This window comes from Marmota monax, unplaced genomic scaffold (genome assembly GCF_021218885.2).
Source record: "Marmota monax isolate L192 unplaced genomic scaffold, Marmota_monax_Labrador192_F-V1.1 WCK01_AAM20220418_F8-fsc00021, whole genome shotgun sequence".
Lineage (NCBI taxonomy): Eukaryota > Metazoa > Chordata > Mammalia > Rodentia > Sciuridae > Marmota > Marmota monax.
In genome coordinates, this window is record NW_026695228.1 from 12,496,718 (window position 1) to 12,524,716 (window position 27,999).

General features: G+C 42.3%; 1 protein-coding gene across 3 annotated transcripts; it reads right to left on the reverse strand.

Annotated features, from left to right (window-relative positions):
* Cx3cr1 (C-X3-C motif chemokine receptor 1) lies at positions 1–27,930 on the reverse strand. Of its 3 annotated transcripts, none has more exons than XM_046437411.2 (2): positions 27,160–27,396; positions 1–2,896 (listed from the first exon to the last, which is right to left on the reverse strand). In XM_046437411.2, exon 2 carries the CDS (start codon positions 2,885–2,887, stop codon positions 1,820–1,822), a length of 1,068 nt encoding a protein of 355 aa, XP_046293367.1. In that variant the 5' UTR covers positions 2,888–2,896; positions 27,160–27,396; the 3' UTR covers positions 1–1,819. The 3 variants fall into 3 exon arrangements, 2 of the variants coding, with proteins under 2 accessions (XP_046293367.1, XP_058432555.1); XM_058576572.1 differs by lacking the exon at positions 27,160–27,396 and adding an exon at positions 3,771–3,899; XR_009226033.1 differs by lacking the exon at positions 1–2,896 and adding an exon at positions 8,128–17,414 and having other exon boundaries at positions 27,160–27,930.
* Positions 27,931–27,999: the final 69 nt, after the last annotated feature.

The window sequence follows — 27,999 nt, forward strand, 5'->3', positions numbered from 1 at the left end:
TGAAAATGATGTAAAACATATATTTGCTGCATATTGGAAAGGAGTGAAATGTTTATCAACAGAGTAATGGTGAGTTAATGATGGCAGATGATCCTGAAGGAACATGACTCATTCTCTCATTTGTCAAACACATATACAGACAGCCAAGGAGAGACCAGGCACACAGCAATGAATCAGTACGTCTGCCTCAATGAGCATGCAATCTGCTAGAGTCTTCTAAAAGGACTGTTATAAAACTACACAGATACAGAGCTATTGGGGATCTAATATTGTAGAAAGCAGGTTACATAACTGTGCTTTATGATTGCAACTCTAAACAGATGAGAATGTGAACGAGGTCTGATGGGCAAACCAGGAATGAAAAGACTCGTGTGGTTAGAGCACAGATGATGTTTTCTTTAGCATTATTACTTTAAATTTTTAGACCGTCTCAAATGTTTACTGAAAGAAGAAAACTGCTCTCATGGCTTGGCTCTCCAGGTTGGCCGTGGCAAGAGTGAAGGAGATTGACTTGGGCAGGAGCTTGTGGCAAAGGGATTAGGAGGCTTGGGTCAGGAGGCTGTCCACCTTCAGATCTAGCTGTTTATTGAGGGCTGCAGAAGAAACCAGCCTCCTCTCTGTTGGGGCTATGTCCTACTTGGGCATGATGCAACCTCCTCATTGCCAGGTGTGCCAGGGTACACCTGAAGTCTGGGAAACAGGAGAGATGATGGGGGCTTGCAAGAGTTGGTGGCTGTTCCTCATGATAGAGAGAATGCTCCTTATACAAAAGATACCATCAGCCCCCTTCTATAGTTGCAGGAACTGAATTTCAGTTGGCCCCAGTTTACCAAGTTGGCAAATGACAGAGCTGGGATTGGAATTCATGCCTTCACTTTGGGACAAGGTTCTTTTTGTTTCTCCCCATGGGCCTGGGAGCAAGTGGAGGGGGATGTGTGAGGTCTTATTGCAGACACAGGGCTGGATATGGCTGACATAGGAGATGACTGCCAGGGTGGATGGGGTCCTTTGGAAAGGTAAGTAGCGGGGAGTCTGTCAGTTGAACTGCATGGTGGAGGGTCTCAGGTCGGGCATTGGAGTTTGGACTTGATGCAGTGGGCAGTGGAGAGCCCTTGTAGGTTTGAGGACATGATCAAAGGAAGTTTAATGAAGAGGTGTGTGCTGGTTGGTGTGACAAGGAGGAGCTAGCTCAGGTACAGGGGAAGTTTTGTGGCTCTTGCTCTGTCTGATCAGAGCAGTAGGGACTCCTCTAACTTGTTGGAAACATCTAACCTCAACCTCTAACCATGGATCAAGGTTATCCCTTTCTTGTGGATGCCACCACCTGGTCCCCACCTGATACAAACTTGGCCAATCAGAAGACCTCTCTGGGATATTTTGACCTGGGGACCAGAGAGGAATGGATCCTATACCCTTTCTGGTGATAAATCTGTGTTACGTGAGCTTTGGAGATCTATCACTGCTAAAAGTCTTGAGGGTCAGAGAGAGCAAATTCTAGCTAGATTCAAGTCCTGTTTTCCACTCACCCTGAGGGCTCAGTCGCCCCCTGTCAGTGCCACAATGAGAACAACACTCACAGATCTCTTTTCAACCAAGTTAGTCTGGATTGCAATTTTGCCATTTGTAAGCAAAAAACATCCTGGCATTCAAATTTTGAGCACATTTCTTGAATACACTGTAGGCTGGTTTTGTTAGTATTGGGTCCGAATTTTCTTTTGCATGTGTGAAACAACAACAACAACAAAAATCTGTTCTCATTACTGAGTGTCCGATTCAGGAACTCTGGGTTCTCTGCGGAGAGAAGGCTTTGTGGATCCCTTCAGAGAAGGAGGGACGCATCCCCATCACTTGTGTAGTGAGTAAAACTGCTGCTCAGAATGCTCCCCTGCCTACTTCTTTGCGATTCGGATGGGGAGAAACTGTCGTGGACCGAACGACCACAGAGGACAGCCAGGTACTTCCTGTACAGGTAACAGAGGTATCTTCTGAACTTCTCCCCAGCGAATGCATAGATGAGGGGATTGAGGCAACAGTGGCTAAACGCCACCGTCTCAGTCACGTTGAGGGCCAACTTCAGATTCCTCTTCATGTTGCAGCTGGGAAAGAAGTCATAGAGTTTGAGAGTCTCTAGGAAAATCATAATGTTGTAGGGTGTCCAGAAGAGGAAAAACACGATGACCACCAGTAAGATGAGCTTGATGGCTTTAGCTTTCTTTTGGTTCTTGCAGGAAAACAGGGTCTGGAGGATTCTGAAGTAGAAGAAGCTCATGATGAGCAGGGGCAGCAGGAAGCCAAGAAAGTTCACTTCCACGTTTCGGAGCACTGGCCAGATTTCCTGGAGGACCTCGGGGTAGTCACCCAGGCACTCGTTTTCTTTTTGCTTTGTGAACATGAACTGGGGTGCCGCAACGAGGATGGCCGCCGCCCAGACGCCCAGGCTGATGGTGACGCCGTGTTGCACAGTCCGGTTGTTCATGGAGTTGGCGGCCAGAACAATGGCCAGGTACCTGTCGATGCTGATCACGGTGATAAAAAATATGCCTCCGAAGAAGCCGATGAAGAAGAGGGCGGTGGTGAGTTTGCACACGGCGTTGTGGAAGCCTTGTTCGCTGACCACATAGTGAGTCCAAAAGGGCAAAGTGGCTACGAAGAGCAGATCGCTCAAGGCCAGGTTCAGCAGGTAGATGTCGGTGATGCTCTTGCGCTTCCGGCTGTTGTTGAGGGCCATCACCACCAGCAGATTGCCCACCAGGCCAAAGGCAAAGACAACAGAATAGAATATGGACAGGAACACGGTCCCAAAGTCCACGATGTCCCCCACATAACAGGCTTCAGCAGATGCGTCATACTCAAATTCCTCAGTTGATTTAGGGAAGGAGGTGGGCATGGTGAGGACCTGGATCAGAAGGGAAAACAAAGCGGCAGTGTTAGTCCTCACAGGAACAAATCTGGAATTCTAACTGGTCCATGGTGGAGGCAGGAAGGAAGAAACAAATACCAGTCGCTTCCTGCCTTCACACCCGCCATCTTGTTCATCTCCACCACAATCTGGTGGTGGAAGTTGCAACAGAAACCTTTGGCAAGGGAGGCAGCCAGGCCCCCTGACAAGGTCAAAGAGAGGTCCCTAAGAGGACTTGCTCAGCAAGCATTTGGATCTAGGTCTTTGGGGACTTGGGACAGATCTCTTTCATCAATTTTCAAAAGTTTCTCCAAAAGGTGTTGCGTTTGACTAGTGTATAGATAGGGGAAGGAGGATCAAGGACAGAGGTGAAGGGCAGGATAAGGAGAGGTGACAGGGGAAGCTTCTTTTAGCCTAACCTTTCCCCAAGCTATTTTCTATGCTCTTTTTTTATTTCCACCTTCACCAACTTCTGTCCTCTCATTTTTCCTCCATGAAGCTAAGCCTGGAGACAGAGGTCTCAGAGACTCCCCTGTTTGGTTTTGGAGAGCCCTTTCTCCTCCTCTTCCTCTTGGAACTAACAAGTCCTTCTTGTCCTCAGCAGGGAATAGGCAGAGTCGTGCTCTCTCATGAATCGTCTGTTTCGTGTTGCCCAGGACTTTCATCATTCCCACCTGTGGGAAACCCCTCAAACCCAAGCAAACTGGGACTAATGGCCATCCTCCAGCCTCAGCTGAAGAGGAGCACTGTCATGATCCAGGGTTCTGTGGTCACAGAAGGATTGACAGGTGCAAGACCAGATGAGCCCACGGTTGGACCCGAGAGACTACTTCTCCTAGTTATTACCAGCCCTGGCCTTCCCCCCACTAACCTTATCTCCTGGTTTCTTTTGAGCAAAAATTGAAAAAGAAGACATTTCTGCACAGGTTGGGCAATCAAGCTTGCCCTCTTCCCACTCTTTTCCCATCCAGTACTTGCTGGACATTTACTCCAGAGGCAACAGACAGGCCACCCTCTCCCTTTGCTCCTCTGGCACCTCCTCTTCCTTGTGAGACCACAGGCAGGCTCAGAAACCCCGAGTGTCTCCAAGCAGGCCTCCTGGTTGTCAGCACCTCCTTCTTCATCAAAACTGAAAGCAGAGCTCATGGTTCTCTAACCAAGGGAGTTTCCACACCCTACTGCATCCTGGCCATGATGGTTTCACCCAGGCGGTATCTCCCACAGCCCACCCAGCTGAGGTATTGCTTCTCCCTGCCCTGCCTCCGGCATGTCCTGCATCTCACCCAGTCTCTTCTGCCATGAAATAGGCCGAGGCTGCCAGTCCTGGACCTTCTCAGTCTGTGATGGAGTGTTTGACCCTAGGAAAAATGTGTGAGTTCCCTGCTTCAGGCTGCAAGGCCCTTTTCTTGGAAAAGGTGTCTAGCTGTGACCATTTAAGTTAATAAGAATTAATTGCTGACCTGATCCTGTTTTGAGTTCTACAAAGCAAGCTTCATCTGTCTAACGCTGATGATGGGGAAACAGGAATTGGTACTTAGTGTGTGGGATACTGCTGTGTAAGAGAGGAAATAGTCAAGTCCTTGACGGTTGTAAGGTAGGGACCCTAGGCTAGACAGTCTCTCTCCCCTTCTGCCCAGTGAAAAGAGATGGCAAAGCTGACTTCAAAAGGTTAAAACCAATAAAAATTGTTCTGCGTTTCTTTGTGCCTGTGATCTGGCCATCAGCCCCCAAACTTCTGTGGACTTGAGTTCTCTGAGGTTGAACCCCAGGTCTGCCCTTTCTTTCTTTCTTTTTCTTTTTTTTCCTTTTAACCATACGATTTATTTAAATTTTTTAAAATTTATTTTAAAATTTAAATAAATTATTTATTTATTTTTTTAAAAATTTATTTAAACTTTTTAGTTACACATGACAGCAGAATGTATTTTGACATGTAATACATACATGGAATGTGCATACATCAATCATGATGTCTATTCTATTCTGCTCAGGTCTGCCCTTTCTGGCTAACTGATGGGTGAGTTTGGAATCTCTGGGCCTGATGTTCCTCATCTGCAAGGTTGAGATGCAGTCTCACACCTGCCCACAGAGCTTCTCTAAAGAGAGAAACTGTTCTAAGTGTGTCGCACACAGCAGGAACTTACTAAATGCTACTTCCTTCCTGCATTAGGCGAGGCTGCAGAGGTTCTTGGAGCGTTTGGACTCATCCAGGTTGCCTGTAGACAATCCCACTCAGGGCATTGTGGGAATTTGGTATTTAAAGGTTCTAAAATTTCCCCCTGAAATAATAATCAAAAAATGGTTTCTTTTTAGATTGCTATTTATTTATTTAATTGGTAGATGGACACAATACCTTTATTTTCTTTTTTTAAATGTGGTCCTGAGGACCGAACCCAGTGCCTCACACACGCAAGTGTTCTACCACCGAGCCACAACCCCAGCCCTTTTTAAAAATTATTTTAAAGGGGGGGGGAGTAAGCCAGTTTTTGCTAAGCTTTTACTAAACAGCTAGGCTTATTGCCAGACATTCCATGTGCATTGTTATCCATTGAATCCTCTCTGCAATTCTGAAAGTCCTTTGTTTAGTTCACTGCACTGGATGGCTCCAGGGCTATTTGAAGACTGGGGCAGGACCCTGCGTGGAGAAGGCAGGGACAGTTAAAACTAATTTCCGCTAGCTAAGGGGTAAGGAGTCCCAATCCAGCATCCTACCTTGCTGTGTGACTGGGCTGCCACACACACAAGAACACCTTCTCTAATTTGTTCCAAGACTCCAAATAAGCTGGAGGAGGTCCTGATTGGAGGGTCCCAACATCGATGCAAATATATAAATTGCCCGGGGCTCAACATGCCTGAGCTCCTGGAGGGATTAATTAGGCCCCACCTCAGCCACAAAGGGGCCTGTTGTCTCAATGTGAAATTCACACAAAGTCTTGAGATAAAGACCGAATTGGGAAGTGGGTCAATACATCCCTGCAGATGGGACACAATTTCAGGAGATGCTGTGGAAGGGATGACCTTGCCTGACTGGTGAACATTTTACTTACTGAGATCCAAATGGCAGATCTGGCTCAGGACAATCCCTGCCATCCTGAGGATCTGCCCAGCAAGGCCACAGAAACCCTCAGCCACCTTTATCCTGGCTCCTTGATAGATCAGATTCAGGCCCAGCTCCTACAGGAGTTCCTCTGAGCACCGGCACAGTGCTATGCATATAGTAGATGCATGCTAGGCGTACTGTGATCCCTGCTGGGAGCCATGCTACTGAGGGAGGAGCAGGAAGTGTGTTTCTTTTGACAGCCCCTATGTGATTCCAAGGGACTGGAGACCTTAGTGCTCTTCACGTCCACAAGAGGCACAGCAAGGTCAAGGCCCCGGCTCGTCGCACAACTAGAAGTGGGGGAGTGGGACTGAAGCCCAGGCCACACTCTTCCCATCCCTTAATGCCCACCCCACCCCCACTCAAGATGAAGGATGGCCAGGGAAAAAAGATGGGGACACAGTGACTATCAAACAAAGTGGAGTCCTTGGAGGTAAAAAGTCAGCAGGGCCACTGTCTCAGCTTCTTCCCCTCTAAAGAGCAACGTTGGGGTTTGTGGAGAGCCAAAGAATGCAATGACACCCAATTGCTTGTTGGGGTTTATCCAGAGATATGCTCACACACAAGCTCAAGGAAGTGTGCACTCAGACCCTCACCACAGTGAGCCTTAAATAGACATGAAGAGGAACCACTTCAGTACCCATAGGTAGGGACAGACCACACAAAACCAAGATAAATCCAAAGAACAGAACATCAAACAATTGCTTTTTAAAAAAAAAAAAAAAAAAAAAAAGCAAAGCCAGGCAGATCTGTGTTCTGTCATGGAACCATCTCTAAGAGACACTGGTAAATGAGGTACCAGGCACACACTGTGCCGTTCTCTGTGGAAATAATGCTGTGTGTATGTTTTGTGTGAGGTCTGAATACCTCTGGAGGGTGGACCAGTGGTGGTAACCGTAGTTCCTGCTGGAGGGCATGTATGGAGACTAGAAGATGATGGGGGGTGGTGGGGGGATTCTAATTTTTACTGTAAACTTTTGGAATTTTTTTTTTTTTGTACTGGGGATTGAACCCAGGGCCTTGCACACGTTAGGCAAGCACTTTACTTCTAAGCTAACAACCCCAGCCCCCAAATCTCAGGATTACTTTACCATGTACACACATTACCTATTTTGGAAGTGATTTTAAATGTTTCTTTTGGAATTTTCAAGATAAAAATAAACAAAAATATGAAGTATAGGAAAAATTAAAGTAAGTAACCTGGTACAAATACCAGGCACGGGGGTATGTTTGCTAAATGGTATTCGACATATAAAAGGATTATCTATACTTTATGGGCAAGTAGGTGTACTCAGAGAGGGTGAATAACTTGCTTAAGGCCATGCAGCTTGTTCATGGCAGGCTTACAGTTTGGGCCCAAATGTGTGTGCCTTCAGCATTTTTTTTTTAACTTTGCATTATACCCCTCCCCATATCCCTCCCTCAAGACTGGGAGATCCCAAAAGAAGAATCACATTTTTTTTTTTTTTAGCTCTGTAGATCAGGGTTTAGCAAAGAGAGAGGCCTGATTTAGAACAAATGCTGTATAAATGTTTCTGGGAGGATATATAGTTTATCTTAGACCTTCATTCCTAACGACCTTGGTGAAGGTGCCCCCCCCCCCCCACTGTTTTGACAAGGTCACAGTGAGGATAAGTGCTGGCAAAGCCACACAGATGGGCTTTGAAACTCATGAAACCATGAGACCCTTTTTGATGTCATTGGGACTTTTTATTTTCATGCTCCTATTCCTGACAGGAAGCATGAGTATGCTTATTGCTAAACCAAATTAAATTTCAGATGGCTAGAACATAACAGGTAGTTCATGCCTTGAAAGCTGTTCTACTACTTTTCAGCATATCGAGGACAAAATAGAAGGCTGTTCTACTATCTCAGTACATTGAGGACAAAACTGATAATAAAAATATAAGATATAAGATATAAGAACTAGTGTACCTTGACTAAGAAACAAAGAAACTTTTTGAGAAAGCAGCTCAACCCATTTTAAGAGAATAAATGTTGGAATTAATTAAATTAGCTTTATAAGACACAGTTTTAGAATAATGTTAGAAATATTATTTTATTTAGAGTCTTAAGTTTAGAATTCTTAAGTTTTTAGCTGTATGGGTCCTTAAGATGCTTTAAGAATAGTTTATAGACTTTAGGATATTTTAAGTAGAAGATTTAAGGGGACTTCCTTTAGATGGGGATCTTTGATTAGAAATAAAGTACAGGTGTACTTTAAACTTAAAGGTTAATGATAGGTTGGGAGACTTAGAGTCTGGTTACATAGTTTGGCATCTGTTAATAAGAAAATAGTACATCTTGGGAAAATCAGAAAAATGCAAATTAGTGACACATTTTATTAATGATCTTGTACCCCTAATGATTGCTAAGGAAATGTCACATCCTGGGAAAATGTAAATTGATGATGCATTTTTATATACCCATAATGATTGCAAAGGGAATGTCACATCTTGGGAAAAATCTGGAAGTTGTAAAATCAATGACGTATTTTATTAATGATTCTGAATTCATAATGATGAGAAAAATTGTAATAAAAGATGACCCAGAGAAAGCTGCATTAGAGCTCTCTCTCTCTGGAGATTGCTCCAAGGGAACGACTCCTTGTCTCATTCCTTGTGCCGACACCACTCAACCTTCAAGACCCCCTGGATCCGTCTGGGACAGGACCCCGGTATTTGGTACCTGAAACAGTGACCTGTAGGTAAGCCCCCTTGGCTTTAGCCCCCATTCTCAGAGTGGATAGGTCATTACCCGTGGGTTTCACGAGCCCCCTGTTAATAAAGCAGGTGAGAGTGGGAAATTAGGTAAGAGAAAAATGGGTAGCACAGAATCTAAGAAGCGAGAAGTGTTCATTGATATTGTTAAACATATGCTTACAAAAAAGGGAATTCAGGTCTCTGCTTCACAACTAACGAGGTTTTTTCATTTTATTCAGGAATCTTGCCCTTGGTTCTCTGAAGAAGGGACCTTAGATTTAAAAACTCTGGCAAAGATAGGAGAAGGTTTAAGGGCTTATTATTCTTATCATGGACCAGAAAATATGCCTGTAGATACTATAGCGTTATGGCCCTTATTAAGAGAGATGTTAGATCCGGCTCATGAGACTGAAACTTTAAAAACTAAAATCAGTTCCACTAAGCTTTCAGCTCTGACTGAGGAAACTCCTTTAAAACAAAAAGCAAAAGACAATGTTTATGTTATAAACGATGACGACGATAAGAAGCAACTCAGCCCACAAGATGAAGATGATATAGAAAAGGCAACTGCTAAATATTATAATGAAGAATTCCCTGCCTTTCTAGGCACAGGGCCTTATAAACCTTTTTAAAAATCTCCTACCAAAGATAAAACAGGTTCTAAAATAAAAATTACCCTACCTCCTCCCTCGCAAAATGGAGGATTTGAAGGAGCCAAGAAAGAGGCTCTACAATCTGGAGACTTCGGTTTTACTTTCCCTTTCCCTTTTATTGATAGAGACGAGGAACAGTATCTGCCTCAATGGGAACCCCTGCCTTTAAAAACTTTAAAAGAATTAAAACAATCTGTTCATGATTACGGGCCAGCTTCTCCTTATTCTTTACAATTAGTAGATACCATTGCCAGTAGATGGATGACCCCATATGACCGGTTTGCTACTGCAAAATCTTGTCTCCCCGGAGGGACATTCCTGTTATGGAAAACAGACTGTAAAGATAGAGCTAAAGAGCGCTCTCGATATAATAAATCTGTAAACAGTGAAGTCACTCTTGATATGTTATTGGGAGAAAATGATTGGGCTCTGCCAAGTGATCAGTTACACTTGCCTCGTCCTGCTTTGGTCCAATGTTCAGATTTAGCAGTTAATGCTTGGAGACAGTTAGAAAATATGGAAATTAAAGCTTCTGGCTTAAGTACCATAAAACAGAAGCCTGAAGAACCTTTTGAAGCATTTTTATCCTGATTAAAAGATTTGGTGGGAAAAATTACAACTAATAATGAAGCTGCACAAATCATAATTAAACAATTGGCTTTCGAGAATGCAAACACTGCATGTCAGACTCTTCTGAGACCTATTAGAACGACAGGAGGTTTATCTGACTTCATTAAGGTTTGTGCTGACATGCCACCCTCGTATTTACAAGGTGTAGCCATAGCAGCAGCATTACAGGGACCAACAAATGCTCAGTTTCTTAAAGGGCTTCGAAACAGAGGGCAAAGAAAAGGAAATCGGGGTTGTTTTTCTTGTGGACAGATGGGTCATTTTGTAAAGTTTGCCCCAATAGAAATTTTCAAACTAGAGAAATCGCACTTCCCAATCAGATGTCTAGACCCCAAACTCCATGCCCGCGTTGTAATAAGGGATTCCACTGGGCAAAGGAGTGTCGCTCTAAATTTCATAAAAATGGGAGACCTTTAGAAGGTGGCCCAATGCCAACTGTTCCTCAGAATTCCCCAGTTAATTCTAATAATTTACAGATAACTCCCAACCTACAAAACCGGGAAACTGGTAATAGGCCAGCCTCGGGCCCTTCCAGTAATAGAGGCCATCACCAATCCTTTTCAACAGGATATACTATAAGGGCTTTATTGAGAGCCACCCCGGATTCAGCAGGGTTAGATTTGGCATCTTCAGAATCAGTAGTTATTCCTTTAGATTCTCCTGTTTTAGCTATACCTACTAAAATACATGGGCCTTTACCTAAAGGGTCTCTTGGCTTTATTATAGGAAGCCGCTCTACTTCTTTACAAGGGATTAAGGTTATTCCTGGAGTTATTGATTCTGATTATACTGGAGAAATTAAGATTTTAGTAGAGCCTTCATTTCAAAAAACTTTGATTATTCATAAAGGGCAAAAGATTGCTCAGATCTTGTTACTTCCCTGTTTATCAATAGGAAATTGAGCTATTTCAGAAGATCAAAGACAAACTAGAGGTTTTGGTTCTAATGATATGGCATTTTGGGTTCAAAAAATTCAAAACTCTTGTCCTATGAAAAAACTAGAGATTCAAGGAAAAACAATTGGAGGTTTCTTGGTCACAGGAGCAGATGTTACTTGTATAGCAGGAAAAGATTGGCCCTCAACCTGGCCTACAACGGTGATTCCCTCAGTACTTAGGGGACTTGGAACTGCTACTAATATAGCAAAAAGCACTCAAATACTTAAATGGACTGATAATAAGAATTCAGGAACTTTTCAGCCATATGTGATTTCTTCTCTTCCTTTTACTCTATGGGGTCAAGATATAATGTTTAAAATGGGAGTGTGTCTCTGTACTGTCCTTGTAGAAGAGGCTCAACAGGATTTTTAATTGGGGCCATTGTTGAAACAGCAGATTAAATGATTTGGAAAAATGATGAGCCTGTATGGGTAGAACAATGGCTCCTAACAATAGAAAAATCACAGGGCATATTTGTTCATTCAAGAACAACTTGAATTAAAACACACAGAGCCATCCAATTGTCCATGGAATACTCCTATATTCGTTATTAAAAAGAAATCAGGTAAATGGAAATTATTACAAGATCTAAGAGCTATAAATGCTACAGGGGAAGAAGATATGGGTTCTCTACAACCAGAATTCCCTTCTCCACTAGCTGTCCCTAAAGGATTTCATGTTATGGTAATAGACTTACAAGACTGATTTTTTACTATTCCATTACATCCTGATGATTATAAAAGATTTGCTTTTAGCCTTCCCTCTGTCAATTTGAAACAATCATTCCAACGGTTTCAGTGGAAGGTATTGCCTCAAGGTACGAAAAATAGCCCTACTCTCTGTCATAAATATGTTGCATTTGGAAGTACAACCAACAAGAGATAAATATAAAGATGCCTATATTATCCATCATATGGATGACATATTAATTGTTCATGAAAACGTCCAATTGCTTCATCATATTTTATTGAGGTTGACACAATCTTTACAAAATTTTGGTCTAATAATTGCCCCAGATAAAATTCAGCAATCCCCTCCTTTTAATTATTTGGATAGAATTATAAGTACTCAAGCTATTACCCATCAAAGTTTAAAATTATGGATTGATCATTTACAGACTTTAAATGATTTTCAAAAACTTTTGGGAGATATTAATTGGATTCGTCCTTTTCTGAAACTCACTACTGCAGAACTTAAATCATTATTTGATATTTTGAGAGGAGACTCAAACCCACGTTCTCCTCGTGTTTTGACAGAAGAGGCTGAACTGGCCTTATGCAAGGTAGAAGAAGCTATTAATAGACAACAATTGCAAAGAGTTGATTATACTCAGATTTGGGATTTTCTTATTTTACCTACTCCTCATATACCCACAGGAGTTTTGTGTCAGTCAGGTCCTTTAGAATGGATGCATATGCCAGTTACCTCTAAGAAGGTTATCTGCTCATATCCTATTGTGGTTGCATTATTAATAATAATGGGAAGGCATACAAGTAGAGAGTTATTTGGGAAAGAAATGCATAATTTGGTGGTTCCTTACTCTAGAGATCAACTAAATATGCTTATGGAACATTCTGAAGACTAGCAAATAGCCTACAGGGATATTATGGTCACATTAAATTTCATCTGCCATCTCATCCTTTGTTATACCTGGTTAAGAACCATCCTATCATTTTTCCAAAATTGTTCTCTTCTGAGCCCTTATCTCAACTGCAGCCTTAGTTTTCACTGATGGTTCCTCAAATGGACGAGCATCTTTAGTTATTAATGATAAAACTTATGTTCAACAGACAGAGGAAACCTCTGCTCAGAGGGCAGAAATGGTAACTGTAATTATGGCTTTTACCCAGTTAAAAGATCAAATGTTTAATTTGTATACTAATTCTCAGCATATTGTGAATTTTTTCCTCATCTAGAAACAGCTTCTCTTCCTCAGCACAAGACTACAATTTTTCATTATCTTAATTCTTTACAAAAGTTGATCCTAGAAGGACAACATCCTTATTTTATAGGACATATTCGAGGACATTCTAACTTGCCAGGAGAACTGTTACAAGGTAATGCTTTGACAAATTCATTAACTAAACCCCAAATTCTTACTCCTCAAGAAACTACAGCTGGTCGTGCTTTACATCATCAAAATCCCTCTGCCCTTCGACAGCAATTTCATATCCTAGGGAATCAGCTAGAACTATTGTTAGAAATTGTCAAACCTGCCCAACATTATTCCCAACTCTATCCATGGGGGTTAATCCTCAGGGTTTAAGACCTAATGATTTATGGCAAATGGATGTTACTCATATTCCTCCATTTGGAAAATTGGATAACGTTCATGTCATTGTTGATACCTTTTCCCATGTGATTATTGCCTCAGCAAGAACTGGGAAGCATATAAAGATGTGGTCCAACATCTGCTTATTTGTTTCTCATATTTGGGGACGCCTAGCACTAAAAACAGATAATGCACCAGCTTATACTTCAAATGCTTTTAAAAATTTTTGTGACATGTTCAAAAATCTCTCATTTTATGGGAATTCCCTATAACCCTCAAGGACAAGCTCCAGTTGAGAGAGCTCATCAAACACTAAAGGCTCCAATTACTAAACTTCAAGAAGGAGAATATGAATATAGTTCTCCTCGTCATGTTCTACAACATGCCTTGTTTGTGATTAAACCGCCTTAATTGTGACTATAAAGTCGCAATAACTCCCATGCTAAGACATTGGGAAAGTGAAAAAAATATCAGCAAAACCCTTAGTGAAATGGAAAGATCTCTTGATGGGTAAATGGAAAGGACTTGATGTATTATTAACTTGGGGGCGAGGGTATGCTTGTGTCTTCCCACAGGACGCGGATTCTCCTATTTGGATTCCTGATAGACTGATTCGACCCAATGTCCAGCCTTCGGAACAGGAAACAGAAGAGATCGTGCCCTCCTGATCTCCAATACTTCCCACAATTGACCATGGTGCCTGAGGAGGATCTGACAACTACTTTGACTCTATCCTTTTCTCAGTTGAACTTCAACAGTTCTCAACCCTCACCTAGACAAGCATCTTCTACAAGACTCGCAAAACCACCGACTTGGGGACAGATAAAACAACAGACTTATCAAGCTCAAGTACTTATTTCTTCTTAGTCAAATTCCTATATGCCAGAAAATATGTATATTGCTATGTTAGCCATTCTTGCCTGTCAAGTAGCAAATGTATCTTCTGAATATTTTGGGGCATATTATCCTGACCCACCTATGTACCTGGGGAAAAGAAAATATTAGGGTATTTACCAATGATACTGATCTCTTGGGCGGTGAATCTAATTCTTTTATTACTCCTATATCAACCTATAATTTCAGTTTTAAGGGTCACAGTCATTTACCTCCTCTTTGTTTTAGTATATATAGTGTTACTGAAACTGTAGTCTGTTTACAACTTTATTTTAGAACTTTTTAAAAACAAATTCCCCAAATGAGGAAAGAGGTGTGAAGGATCTTTGAGTACTTTCTATTTTAGCTTTAGGTTTTCCTGATTTTAAAGATCTTTTACCCTCAGAAAGGCCTCCTCCTATGATCCAAGACTGTTTAAAAGCTGAGTCCCATCTTGATTATTCATGGGTAGGGGTAGATAGACAATTTGGATTTCCATCTTGGCATAAATGTATGTTTTCTGAAACATACATTCTTTCCAAAATTCTTCCAAAAAATTCTTCCTTGCCAATATATGATTTTTCTATTTTTAAACTTGACTATGATCATCGTAGATTTTTGTCATCAAATCCTTGGAATATTCCTCAAGGACAAACTGCTATGAGGTCTGCAGTGGAGCCTATGAATAGATGGTACTCAGCTGGATGGGTCAACTCCTCTATATTTTACTAAAATCAAATAACATTATCAGGTCTATACAGAACTTTATAAGTTATTGGCTTCTTTAGGTATAATACATATCTATAGATGTATAGCACCTATAGATATGTATATGAGTATATGAGCATCATTTTGTTACGGCTTGTGTGGGATCTCCCAATGCAATATTATTTAGAGACCAAGGAATTTTACAGATCTCAAAATTAGAAGAGGAAACTTATGATGTTGTTTGTGAAGGCTGTACATTAACAAATTGTACTGATCCTAGTATATCAGCACCCAATCATATTTTAATTGTACATCAACCTTCTTATGTTGCCTGTTAAATTAGATTCTTCTTGGCATGATGATCCTGGGTTACGAGTATCAGATTTAGTTAATCAAGCTCTAATTAGACCTAAATGTTTTGTAGCTGCCTTAATTTTAGGAATCTCAGCATTAATTGGTATAATAGGGTCCATAGTTGCTTCCACTGCCGCACTAGTTAAAGAAGTTCATACTGCTCATCCTGTAAATGAGTTGTCACAAAATATTTCTACTGCACTTATGATCCAAGAACATATAGATAGAAAGTTAGAAGCAAGAGTTAATGCTTTAGAAGAAGCTATCCTTTATATTGGCAATCAAATTCAAAACATAAAAACTCGAATGACAACTAGATATCATTCTCAGTTTAAATGGATTTGTGTTACTCCCCACACATACAACTATTCTGAAGAAACATGGTTTCAAATACAATGTCATTTATGAGGATTATGGAGAGATACTAATTTAACCCTAGGTATAGAGGAATTACAAGAAAAGATAAAAGACAGTAGTCAAGCACATATTTCAGAAACATCCGTTCCAGAGTTAGCTGATACTTTTGTTTCCAAATTGAATTCTTCAGTCTCCAGCAAAACCTTATTTTCTATTTTAATCAATAGTGGTGTAAGTGTTTTAATTATTCTTGTCCTTATTCTTGCCCTTCCAGTCCTCTTCAAGTTGCTGAGCCATGGAATTCGTTCAGCCCATCTGGTGAAGGTGGGAGTTCATAACCCACTTGAATCAAAGTGTGGAATATGATATGTCAAGAAATTTGTAATGTTTTGAACAACCAACAATAAAAAATTAAAAAAAAAATTTAAAAATAAAAAAAGGGAGAATTGGTGAAGGTGCTCCCCCTCCCACTGTCTTGACAAGGTCACAGTGAGGATAAGTGCTGGCAAAGCCTCACAGGTGGGAAACCGAAACCATGAGACCCTTTTTGATGTCATTGGGACTTTTTATTTTTATGCTCCTATTCCTGACAGGAAGCATGAGTATGCTTATTGCTAAACCTAATTAAATTTCAGATGGCTAGTCCATGCCTTGAAGGCTGTTCTACTACTTCTCAGCATATCGAGGACAAAATAGAAGGCTGTTCTACTATCTCAGTACATTGAGGATAAAACTGATAATGAACAACATTCATTCCCCAAAAGGTCATGAGAACTTTAGGCACCACGTTGATTATATCAACTAAGAACCCAAGCCCATATCTCCGGCCTCTTAGAAAGCCTAATTAGTATGTTTATTGCACAAAGCTCACCATATGTAGTTTTATTTGATTAAGGGAAAGTTATGTTATACACTTAGGAAACTTAAGGCTAGTAAAGATACATTCCCCCCCTTTTATATAAATCCTCTTTTACCTCACATAGGGACTTATGATGAGCATAGTTAATATTGGCAGTAAGTGGACTGATGTTCAAAACTTGCCTTTCAGTGAGGGAGATTACAAAGATGTAAGAACTAGTGTACCTTGACTAAGAAACAAAGAAACTCTTTGAGAAAGCAGCTCAACCCATTTTATGAGAATAAATATAGGAATTAATTAAAGTAGCATTATAAGACACAGTTTTAGAATAATGTTAGAAATATTATTTTATTTAGTTTCTTAAGTTTAGAATTCTTAAGTTTTTAGTTGTATGGGTCCTTAAGATGCTTTAAGAATGGTTTATAGACTTTAGGATATTTTAAGTAGAAGATTTAAGGGGACTTCTTTAGATGGGGCTCTTCGATTAGAAATAAACTTAAAACTTAAAGGTTAATGATAGGTTGGGAGACTTAGAGTCTGGTTACGTAGTTTGGCATCTGTTAATAAGAAAATAGTACATCTTGGAAAAATCTGAAAAATGCAAATTAGTGACGCTTTTATTAATGATTTTGTACTCCTAATGATTGCTAAGGAAATGTTGCATCCTGGGAAAATGTAAATTAATAACGCATTTTTCTATACCCATAATGATTGCAAAGGGAATGTCACATGTTGGGAAAATCTGGAAATTGTAACATCAATGATGTATTCTATTAATGATTCTGAATCCATAATGATGAGAAAAATTGTAATAAAAGATGACCCAGAGAAAGCTGCTCTCTCTCTGGAGATTGCTCCAACGGAACGACTCCTTGTCTCATTCCTTGCGCCGATGCCACTCATCCTTCAGGACCTCCAGAATCCCGCTGGGGCAGGACCAGGGCAGGACCAGGGCAGGACCTAATGGTGACAGCATCTCCTGTTCCTGGCGGAGCTTACAGGGCACACAGTTGTCTTTTATGGTCACAGGCCAGGGGCCCTTGAATCCAGAGAGGTCTATGGGTGCCTGCTGTGTTGAATGAATGAATGAATGGGTAAGTGATTGGAAGACCTAGTGAAGCAAGATAAGAGACCCATCAACCTCTCATTGTGGAGCCCCAAGAGAGGAACACAGGCCCCGAAGCACAGCACAATCTGAAGGTGGTGTGGGGAACACAGGTTCCTCAATACACTCCTCTTGTGTGTGCTGCTGGGCATACCTGCTTCTTACACAACTTCAGCTCTCTCCAGGTAAGTATTGGGAAATAGTGCTGCCTCGGTGGCATGTGTCAGAGGTGACACAGGGTTTTATCTGCCTGGAAAGGCAGAGTAGTCTTTGTGCTGGAGCCAGATCCAACCCAGTCTCAGGCTGGGAATGGAGCTCAGAGGTAGAGCACTTGCCTAGCTTGTACAAGGCCCTGGGTTTAATGCAAAACCAGGGAGAGCCCAGCAAGAGTTCTGTTTACACCAGAAACTCAAGGTCTGGGAAGACAGCACCTCTGCTGAATGGTCCCCGAACTTGATAGCTTTAGCAAGGTCGCTCTTTAGGAACAGTGGTCCTGAGCTGTGTGGACCTTCTATTTCGGATTCTCTGAGATGTTCAGGGATTGAGAGATGAACTTAAAGAGAGGGTATTGGCAGCAGGTGGCAGTGTGGCCAGCCCTTGGGATGGCCCTCAAGGGAGGCCTGCCCAGACAGTGGCTTTCCTTTGTCTCTCAGGACACTAGAACCGGAATGTAAGGATCCAACAGGATGAGCCTTTGCAGCATCTTCTCAGCTAGGTTTCATACCCACAAGTGCTGCAAGCAGCAGGCAGGCACGGGGCACAGGAAAGGCACCCCCACCTGAGGCTGTGCACGACAGCTCAGGGCAGCAGCCAGCAAGGACGAAACGCGTGTCTGTTCCCTAGCCAAGCAGAGACAACTTCTGCACAACTTCTGCTCTCTAAAACTCCCTGCTCTTGTGAATTGTGCTGCAGTAAACATTGATGTGACTGTGTCCCTGACATCAATGTTTATTGCAGCATAATTCACAATAGCTAAACTGTGGAACCAACCTAGATGAGTAGATAAAAAAGAAAATGTGGTGTATATATATCCACAATAGAATATTACTCAGCAATTTTAAAAGAGAATAAAAATCATAGCAATTTTAAATAAATGGATGGAGCTGGAGAATATGATGCTCAGTGAAGTTAGCTAATCCCAAACCAAACTGAATGTTTTCTCTGATATAAGGAGGGTGATTCATAGTGGGGTTGGGAGGGGGAGTATGTGGGGAATAGAGGAACTATAAGGAGGGGAAGGGGGGGTGGGGGGTAGGAAAGACGGTGAAATAAGATGGACATCATTACCCTAAGTCCATGTATGAAGACACGAATGGTGTGATTCTACTTTGTGTGCAACCAGAGATATGAAAAATTGTGCTCTATGTGTGTAATGTGAACTATAATGCATTCTGCTGTCATATATAACAAATTAGAATAAAAAAAATCCTGCTCTACTCTGCTGCTAGTCCCCTCACTTCCTCTGGCCACTTCCTTTTCTCAGGCCTGCTCATTTATTTTTTTGACTTTTCTTATGGGTGGGTGGAGGTCATCGTCACCCCTCGTTCCTCCTGAGCTTCCTGTTTCCACACTTGCCTTCTCTCTGACATGCTTTTTGTGTTGCTCACCCCCTCACCCCCTGCCCCCCGACCCTCTTTTGGTTGTACATTCTGCTTACCATTTTCCAAATCCAGGGTATCTTCTGTTATCTATCTATCTATCTATCTATCTATCTATCTATCTATCTATCTATCTATTTTTACCTTTCCTGGTCCCTGTTTAGTAAAATTTTGTGTGAAGGCTGGGTTTGAGCTCCAGCCTAGAGACAAGAAAATTGTGAGGCTTTATTTTTTCTCCCCTTTGGACCAACTGAAGTCAGAGAGTTGCTCCATCCAAACGTACTGCATGGAATGCCCTGGTTCTTTCAGTGTTCCAGAACTGCATGTTAACCCCAGAAAACCTCAGTTAAGAAGGAGCACACGTTGCCATGCCAGGAACCTGCCAAGATCATGCCTCATACGCACCATCTCACTGAATTCTGTCTACAATCCTCCATGAGAAATGATTGTCCTCACAAATGGACCGACAGAGGTTCACAGAGATTTGGTTAACTGCCCCACAATGCCATACAGTCAGGATTTCAATCCCAAATGCACCTCTGCACAAACCTCTGTGTTTCCTGCACTGTGTGATGCTTTTCTGCTTGGAGGGGAAGTCTGTAGAATATCACAGGCCACTTCCCTAGAACTAAGACTCAGAAATAGTAGACACAAGTCCTCTGAAAGAAGCTGGTCCATGATACAACCCTGAAGTGCTTAGGTTTCTCCTTTCTAGATTCAAAGCCCAGCAGGCTGACTCTCAGGGAATGGCAAGTGGAAAATGGGCAGGGCGGGATATTACTTGTGCCTCTGGCCACCACTAGGGGTGTTCACATCAGACCCCCAGAATCTAGCTCTCATCAGCAGAGGTGAAGAAATTGGGATCATTTTCTCTGGAGAAGAAAAGGATGAAGGTTGAAGGATCAGCCTATTTCCTACCTTCGGATATATCATGGTGCTTATTTATTTATTTATGACAGTGGAATGCATTACAATTCTTATTACACATATAGAGCACAATTTTTCATATCTCTAGTTGTATACAAAGTGTATTCACACCAATTCATGTCTTCATACCTGTACTTTGGATAATAATGATCATCACATTCCACCATCATTAATAACCCCATGCCCCCTCCCACCCCTCTGCCCTATCTAGAGTTCGTCTATTCCTCCCATGCTCCCTCTCCAGAGCCACAACCTTCCTAGGCGGCCTGTGCACTTTATGCCTGAATTCTGGGAGACCCTGGGCAGGTTGCTCTAGCCCTGCCTCAGTTTCCTGATGTGTTAAATGAAACCATGGGCCAGATCACCTCCAGAGGTCTTGCCAGCTCTGACACACTCAATTTTTCAACAAAAATTCAACACAAGGAATCAACCTTAAAGACAAATGTGAGTTCTAGGTCAGTGAAAGCATGTGTCTGCTGCCATCAGCCTGCCCAGGGTGTGTGACATGCTTGGGTCACAGCCTAGGAGTGTTCAGATGAAGTTCTAGTCGGAAGCAGAGCTGGATCTGTTGATTTCCAGCATGACCCTCCTCCCCCAAAAAAGTTCTTGAGCTTAACCTTGCACTAAAAAGGAATAGTCTTAGCCTGTCACCACATCTATAGTCCTGGCTGCTGGGCAATCTGGTTTTACTAGATTCGGATGAGTTTCCCATGTAGGGTGCAGCTATTTTTACAACACGCACCCCTCAGAATACAGAGAAAGCTGAGGCTGTGGCAGATGGAGGGGGCTTCAAGTCCATGGAAGGGAACTATAAAGAAAAAATTTTGCAATTTGTACCCTATCCCCTGTGCAAGTAAATTGAGTGACTGTCTATCCCCAAAGAACCGTGAACTTCACGGTGTTGTCCAACCACCGTGGTTTTATGCAGCATAAATGCACACACCCAAACCAAAAAGTACCTATAAGAGAAAACCACACGTGAGGCACCCTGGACCCACACTGGGTTTGTGAGTTGCCCCTTTCCAAAGCTTGCTATTGCTTGGGGTTTGACACTCTTTCCTCTCTTTTCCTCTTCAAAATACTTTATATTGCTTGGGGTTTGACACTCTTTCCTCTTCAAAGTACTTTATGGTATTTATTTATTTCTGTCAAAATGAACTGTAAAATTTTGAAAGAAAATACTTGATATAAAATTAAAAAAAATAATCGAGACAGAGACAGACTTGTTAGTTACTTAATTATTAATTAAACCAATATTTATTGAGCATCCTTACCCTTCGGTAGTATAAGAGCAAATAAATATTAAAAACAAGAGATTAATTTTCCTTGCTGAATACCAGGGAAGAGATTCTCTTTGCTTCTTTTTTTCCCCCTTAGGGCATTTACTTTAGAAAAATTGTAATTGTAAGTATTTCCTCCTCTCTTTGAATGTGTATCTGTCCTTTCTTGAAGCTTGGTAGGCTTTTTTATCTGTTTCACGACTGGGACTAGGCCTTTCTCAAGGACCTGCGCATCATCTCTTTGAAATGTAAGAAGCAAAGGGCCTGACTTCAGGGCCCTGCTCCAAGATGCAAACCAACTTTGTTACCAAGGAAAGAGAAGGATGCTTCCTCCTAGAAGGAGCCAGTCAGTTAACTCAATGGCCACCCTGACTACCAGGTAAGGTTAGGCTGAAGTCTGCATGAGAGATGGTGCTGTCAAGGCCTCTCACTTGGTGACTAGCTGTTCTTTATCTGAGAAACATGGGCAATAATGGGGTGTGCCTGCTGGCTATAGAAGAGGATAAGATTTTTATTCTATCTTGCAATCTCTCAGTGGATCACTTATGATGTGTATCACATGCTAATTTTCTGTGTGATAAATTCTGAATATAAATGTTTAAGATATAGTTCTTGTAAATGTTTGTTATTGTGTAGCAATGAAACATATCCAGGGGATGGTCTCTACATGTGTCCCCATTAGGACTGGAGATCATGATGAAGGGTCACAAAAAATGTTGCCATTTAGGCTGAGAATTAAAGGTGGGAGAGGCCTTATGAGTGACAAAGAGGGAGCTGGCAATGAATGGAGGTGGGCTTTGAAGTCAAAGGCCCAGAGGGGCTAGCTCAGGGTGGTTTCTTGGGCAGAGAGAAGGAAGTGAGGCTGGGTTGGGCTCACATGTCCTGGGAACATTCTGGAAAGCCCAGTTTAGCCTGAGTGGAGGCTCAGGTAAGGATGCAGAGAGCCAAGGTGGGAAGCAGAAGAGGGGTGAAAGAGGAGCTGCAAACTTTACCCTAGGAACCTAAGGAAAAAATATTAAAGGCTTTGAAACAGTCCCACACGAGAGATTGCTAGATGTCCTCTCTCGCTCACCGTTTGGTGATATCACCTTCTTTCATTGTCTGAGCTAATTTGTAATGCTGTAAGTAATAGAAAATTGATAGGAGTTATGATTGACAGTTGCAAAGCAAGCACCCATTCTTGTTCATAGACATAAAAATTGTGTGTGATGGAGATGCACTGGGAAGTGCCCCATGGAACTGTACCAATTTTGCATTTATCTGTAAGTTCATCTCAGCCTCTCTGGAAGCATCCCATCCCATCCCATTACTGTGGCTGTCATCTATTCATTCTCACAGCTGTATAGGAATGCACTGGGTGAATGTTCCACAGTTTATTGTTATTTCTATTGCTGATGCACGTGAGTGTGACTTTCCGTTTGGATCCAGTTTGGACATTATTGCCATGCACATTTCTTATAACATGGATGCATTTGAAAAACCCAATGATGAAAATAGTAATAAATGCTGCAGAGGATATGGAGAAAAAGGAACATTTTTCCACTGTTGGTGGGATTGTAAATTAGTACAATCAGTTTGGGGGTTTCAAAAGACAAGGCATGGAACCACCATATGACCAGTTTGTCCTAGAGAATTAAAATCATCTGACTACAGTGATACATGCATATGCATATTTATAATAGGAGCACCATTTACAAAAGCCAAATACGGAACCAGCCCAGGTGTCCATCAATGGATGAATGGATAAAAAAAATATGGTATGTATACACACTGGAGACTTATTCAGCCATAAAGAAAAATTAAATTGTGTCATTTGCAGGAAAATGGATGGAAGTTGAGAACATTGTGTTAAATGGAGATAAGCCAAACTCAGAAAGTCAGGGGTCCTTTATTTTCTCTAATATGTGTAAGCTAAAGAAGAAAAAGGAAAAGAAAGTGGGTGGGTGGGTGGATGGGGGGGATCTCATGAAAATTGAAGGGAGATCAGTAGAGGAAAGGAACCAGCCAGAGGGAGGAGGGAAGAGAAAAGGGAAATACTAGGGAATGATATTAGTCAAATTATATTGTTATATTCTGTGTATGAACGGATACGTAAAAATAAGCCCCACCATTATGTACAACTGTAATATACCAACTGAAAAATGGAAAAAATAAAACATTTTAAATATTAAAAAAAAATCCAGCACAATGTTGAGTCAAAGAAACCAAACTCAGAAATAGACCTCTGAATGAGCCCACGCATATGAAGATCAAAACCAGACAACGCTAAACCATGTTGTTTGGGGGCGCAGAGGTAGATCTGGTGAAGCTACTAGGAAAAGCAAGAAAACAATTGCCCTGAAGTCAGGGTTGTGGTTATTTGTGTGGCAGGAGGGGTTGTGGTTAGGTGGGGGCGTGAGGAAGACTTTTGGGAGCAGGCCAGGTTCTTTACATTGGCCTGGGTGGTGGTTACATGGCAGATGGGTTTTAATAAGTTGTTAACCTGGGTACTGTTCTTTCAGGGTGTTATATTCCACAATAAACATCAATTTAAGGAAAAGGACAAAGGTAGTCTCAAAAGATATTTAAGGAGATGTAATGGAGATTTTTTTTTCTTGACCCAGACTTACAACTCCAAATAGTTGAACTTTGGTCAAATAATAAGATGAGGTTATTGAAGCACCCACTGTGGCCAGAGGCCACAAAAATTCCACTGCAGGGCTGGGGATGTGGCTCAAGCGGTAGCGCGCTCGCCTAGCATGCGTGTGGCCTGGGTTCGATCCTCAGCACCACATACAAACAAAGATGTTGTGTCCGACGAAAACTAAAAAAATAAATATTAAAAAATTCTCTCTCTCTCTCTTTAAAAAAAAAAAAATTCCACTGCACATCCCTTCTGGTGTATTCCGAGTCCTTGAAGAGGGAAGGCTGGACCAAGGTTCAGGTGGCAATCTCAGTCTCCTTTGGTTCTTCCGGGCAGATTGAGTGACAGGAGACAGCCTGCCTCTTGGAACTCCCAGAGTGCCCCCTGGGAATCAAAACAATTCCTCAGAAGAGCCAGCTGAGACTTGGACTTCATCATCCTGCTTCAAATGCCTGTGAGCCGCTGAGGGGCATTGTGAGCTGCTTTCCCCATTAGCTCATCTGCTACAAGAGTTGAATCTGAACGTCTCTGGGCTCTTGACTCCAGGGCAGAGGGTGGGCTGGGGAGGGGTAAGTTGATGCCCCGAGTCTCAGAAATGATGCCAGGGTCTCTGGTTTGGGAAGACCATACCTGACATAGCTGCCCTTCCACATTTGACTGGGGTGGGGAAGGGCTGCCTCCCGGAGTGGGTAGAGAAGAGAACAGAAGTTGGTTCTGAATTGAGTCAGCTCTGACACATTCTCTCCTCTCCTGACCCTACAACTCTGGATCTCTTACAATCTCCCTTGAAAGTAGTCTGTGTTCATGCTGGGTATGGTGGCACTCGCCTATATCTCAGTGGCTCAGGAGGCTGAGGCAGGAGGATCATGAGTTCAAAGCCAGCCTCAGCAACTGCAAAGCCCTAAGCAACTTAGTGAGACCCAGTCTCTAAATAAAATACAAAATAGGGCTGGGGGATGTGGCTCAGTGGTCTAGTGCCCCTGAGTTCAAGCCCAAGTACACCCTGCCCCCCCTAAAAAAAAAAGAAAGTAGTGGGTGGTCTCAAGATACCCAAGCTTTCTAAGCCTCAGTTTTCCCATGATAGTAACATATATTTTATTTTTGAACATGAAACATGGGCCAAGCAGTGTGCTGGGACTTTATATACCATGCCCCTCATCATCACAAAAAATCAACACCTATTGAATCCTGGCTTCAAGGACTCATGGACAATGTCCTCTGTGACAGTAGGAAGTGGACCTAGCAAGGCCAAGTTATGAGCACAGTTTCTAAGGGCAGAGGAGCCAGGACTTCTCTCCAAAGCCAAGCAGTGTCTGCAGCCCACTCTGTGAAATGGGGACAATTGAGGAGAGGGTTGGGGAGGTAGATTGTAAGGAGACAAATGTGCAGCTGGCAGAGTAATTGCTCCTTCCCAGGGGACGGTAAGCACCATGCAGTCTGAGAGCCAAGAGGGGTCAAATTGAATTTGGATCGAGACATTTCCTGCCCTAATCTCTTTGTGAAAATAAAGCCAAGTGAAGAAGGTGAAAGGGAAGAATCTACCCTGGCCTTCTTTAGGCCATTTCTGCTTTCCAGAGGTCCCAAGTCCTAGTCACTGCCCCCTCCCTTGACCCAGAGTGGCCCCCAAGGCTCAGCAGCCCATGTGCCCTTCCCATCTGCCTCCTCCCTGGAAGCCTAGGCCCCTTGGATGACCCGTGCAGGGAAGTTTTCTTGACTATTTCACATGGTTTGCTATTCTTTACTTTTGATTTAATTTCTTTTCGCCTCAAGTATGCTATATCTAGTATTTAAATCAATAACAATAAGAACTTTTTTTTTTTTTTTGAGCAGGAGGAAGAATCTTAAATTCCCTCATCTTTCTTTGGACTCAGATGTAAATTCTGTGCGGTTATGATTGACAGATGCAAGACAAGCACCCAGAAAAAGATAGCCACAGCTGGTCCTCAGCTGTGGCCTCTGAGAAAGGGCGGCTGTGGTCAAGCCGGAACATATTTCCTCTGTTGCTTTCATAATTTCTTTGCAAAGATCACATTTTCCAATGGCACAAACCTTTCTGAGCCCAAGTGTTCTCACAGTGGGTTATATAAGCACATATCAAAATTGAACAGTAAATTTGTGTCAGAGGTCTATTAATTAAAAACATTTTAATTAAAATGCAATATAGGATCATTATAAAAAATTGCAGATGGTGCCAGACTCGGTGGCGCGCACTTGTAACCCCAGTGGCGCGCACTTGTAACCCCAGTGGCTTGGGAGGCTGAGGCAGGAGGATCATGAGTTCAAAGCCAGCTTCAACAACTTAAAGACTCTGTCTCAAAATAAAAAATAAAATGGGCTGGGGACTGTTGCTCAGTGGTTAAGCACCCCTGGGTTCGATCTCTGATACCAAAGGGGGGAAAAATTGTAGATGGTGCAAAAAAAAGTTTGGGAAAAAAAAAATCCATAGAACTATCCATAATTCTACTCTCTAGAATCAAGCACAATTATCTTTCAGTTTTTTTTACATTTAATCTTTATATGTTTCTATTAAATACATTTATATTTATTGTAAGTATTCAGATGTCATTTAAAAATACTCTTTAGCATTAAAAATTCACACATATACAAAAGCAGAGAGAACCTCCTGGCACCCATTACCCGGTTTCAACAATTAACAACTCATAGTTAATATTTTTTAAATATTTTTTTAGTTGTAGATGGTCACAATTCCTTTATTTTATTTATTTATTTTTTATGTGGTTCTGTATCGAACCCAGTGTCTCACATGTGCGAGGCAAGCGCTCTGCCACTGAGCCACAACCCCAGCCTCATGGTTAATAGTTTATCTGTTTCCCACTTCATAGCACCACTGGATTATTGAATTTTACCCATAAAACTTACATGTGGGTCTCTAAAGGATATGAGCTCTTTTAAAAAGCCAGTACTATATCTTCTCTTTAAAAAAAAAATAGCAGTAACACCTCATTATCATCCAGATTCAATTTCGTATCTGCTTTTTTCCGTTAAAGTCAAACCACAAGTTTTTCTCCATATCCCTAAAATGTCATTGTTAACGCTTCTAATTGTGTCCCACTATGTTATGTGTATTGTAGAGGATCTAGCCCACCCCACCCCCTGCCCACAAACACTCCCACTTTCCACTTTTCCACTCCATTGAACATATTTAGACTGCAACATCCTCGGGAAAAGGCTGGCTCATGAGCACACCAGCATCACATATCTACTCTGATCTCTTCCCTTGTGCCCCGCCCACCCCAACCCGCCCACTAAGGTGCACTTACCTTGACCCACTGGGAAAGAGAACCTCAGGATGTGCCAGTCAGCTACCCTGTCCTATGTAGACTCTGCCAGGGGCCAGTATTTCCCTTTCCCTCTCTCTGAGGGCATCTTTATTTGCAAAGTTAGCCAATAGTGTCTGGTTTCCTGTGAGGTAAACTATCTTTAGATGCTGCAGCAAGCAAGCTCAGAAGCTCCAGCCTGGAGACCAGCCAATCTCAGGAGGCTCTGAATCTATAAGCCTGGAGGGCTGGAACCCGGGGCAGACCTGGAGAAAGGGGGATGACTGGGACCAGGCCATTTACTCCCACAGGGAGGAGGGCAGGAAACAGGACCTTGCAGTCAGCCCAGTTCAGCTCTCCTTAATGGGGCTCTTCAGGGAAGCTTCAGGAACTCATGGAGCCTTGGCTTTCCTGCCCATAAAGAGAGCCCATGGTACTCCCTGGGCAGCGTTAGGGTGCAGATCGAATGAGCTTTAACCTTTCTTCTTATTGTGGTCCAGATTCTTCTTGCACCACCCTATATCTCCTGAATCAACACCTATATCTTGATGAGATTCTCAGGGGACTGGTGAACACCCGGAGCTTGGGGAGCCTCCAAAGTATCTAGCAGCTCACTACCTGCTCATGTTGAGGGAGTCCACTGCATTTTCTTTCTTTGTTTCCTTCTGGTCCCCATATTGGCCACCTTTGCTTGTGGAGGCTGCAAGACAGATGAAGAGGCAGCCTGCTCCTGTGTGCAAAAATCTGGACACTAGCCCTCCCTCCCTCTCCCCACGGCACATCTCTCAGGGCCCTGCTGCCGCAGTCCTTGCCCTATCTTGGACTCCATTCTACAACTATCTG

Bases quoted from the DNA above. Each gene is read 5' to 3' on its own strand.
- Cx3cr1 (XM_058576572.1), bottom strand. From the start codon at position 3,884: ATGTCCAGCAAGTACTGGATGGGAAAAGAGTGGGAAGAGGGCAAGCTT. The intron at 2,897-3,770 runs GTTAGTGGGGGG...CTTCTGATCCAG, and splicing joins AAAAGAAACCAGGAGATAAG to GTCCTCACCATGCCCACCTC.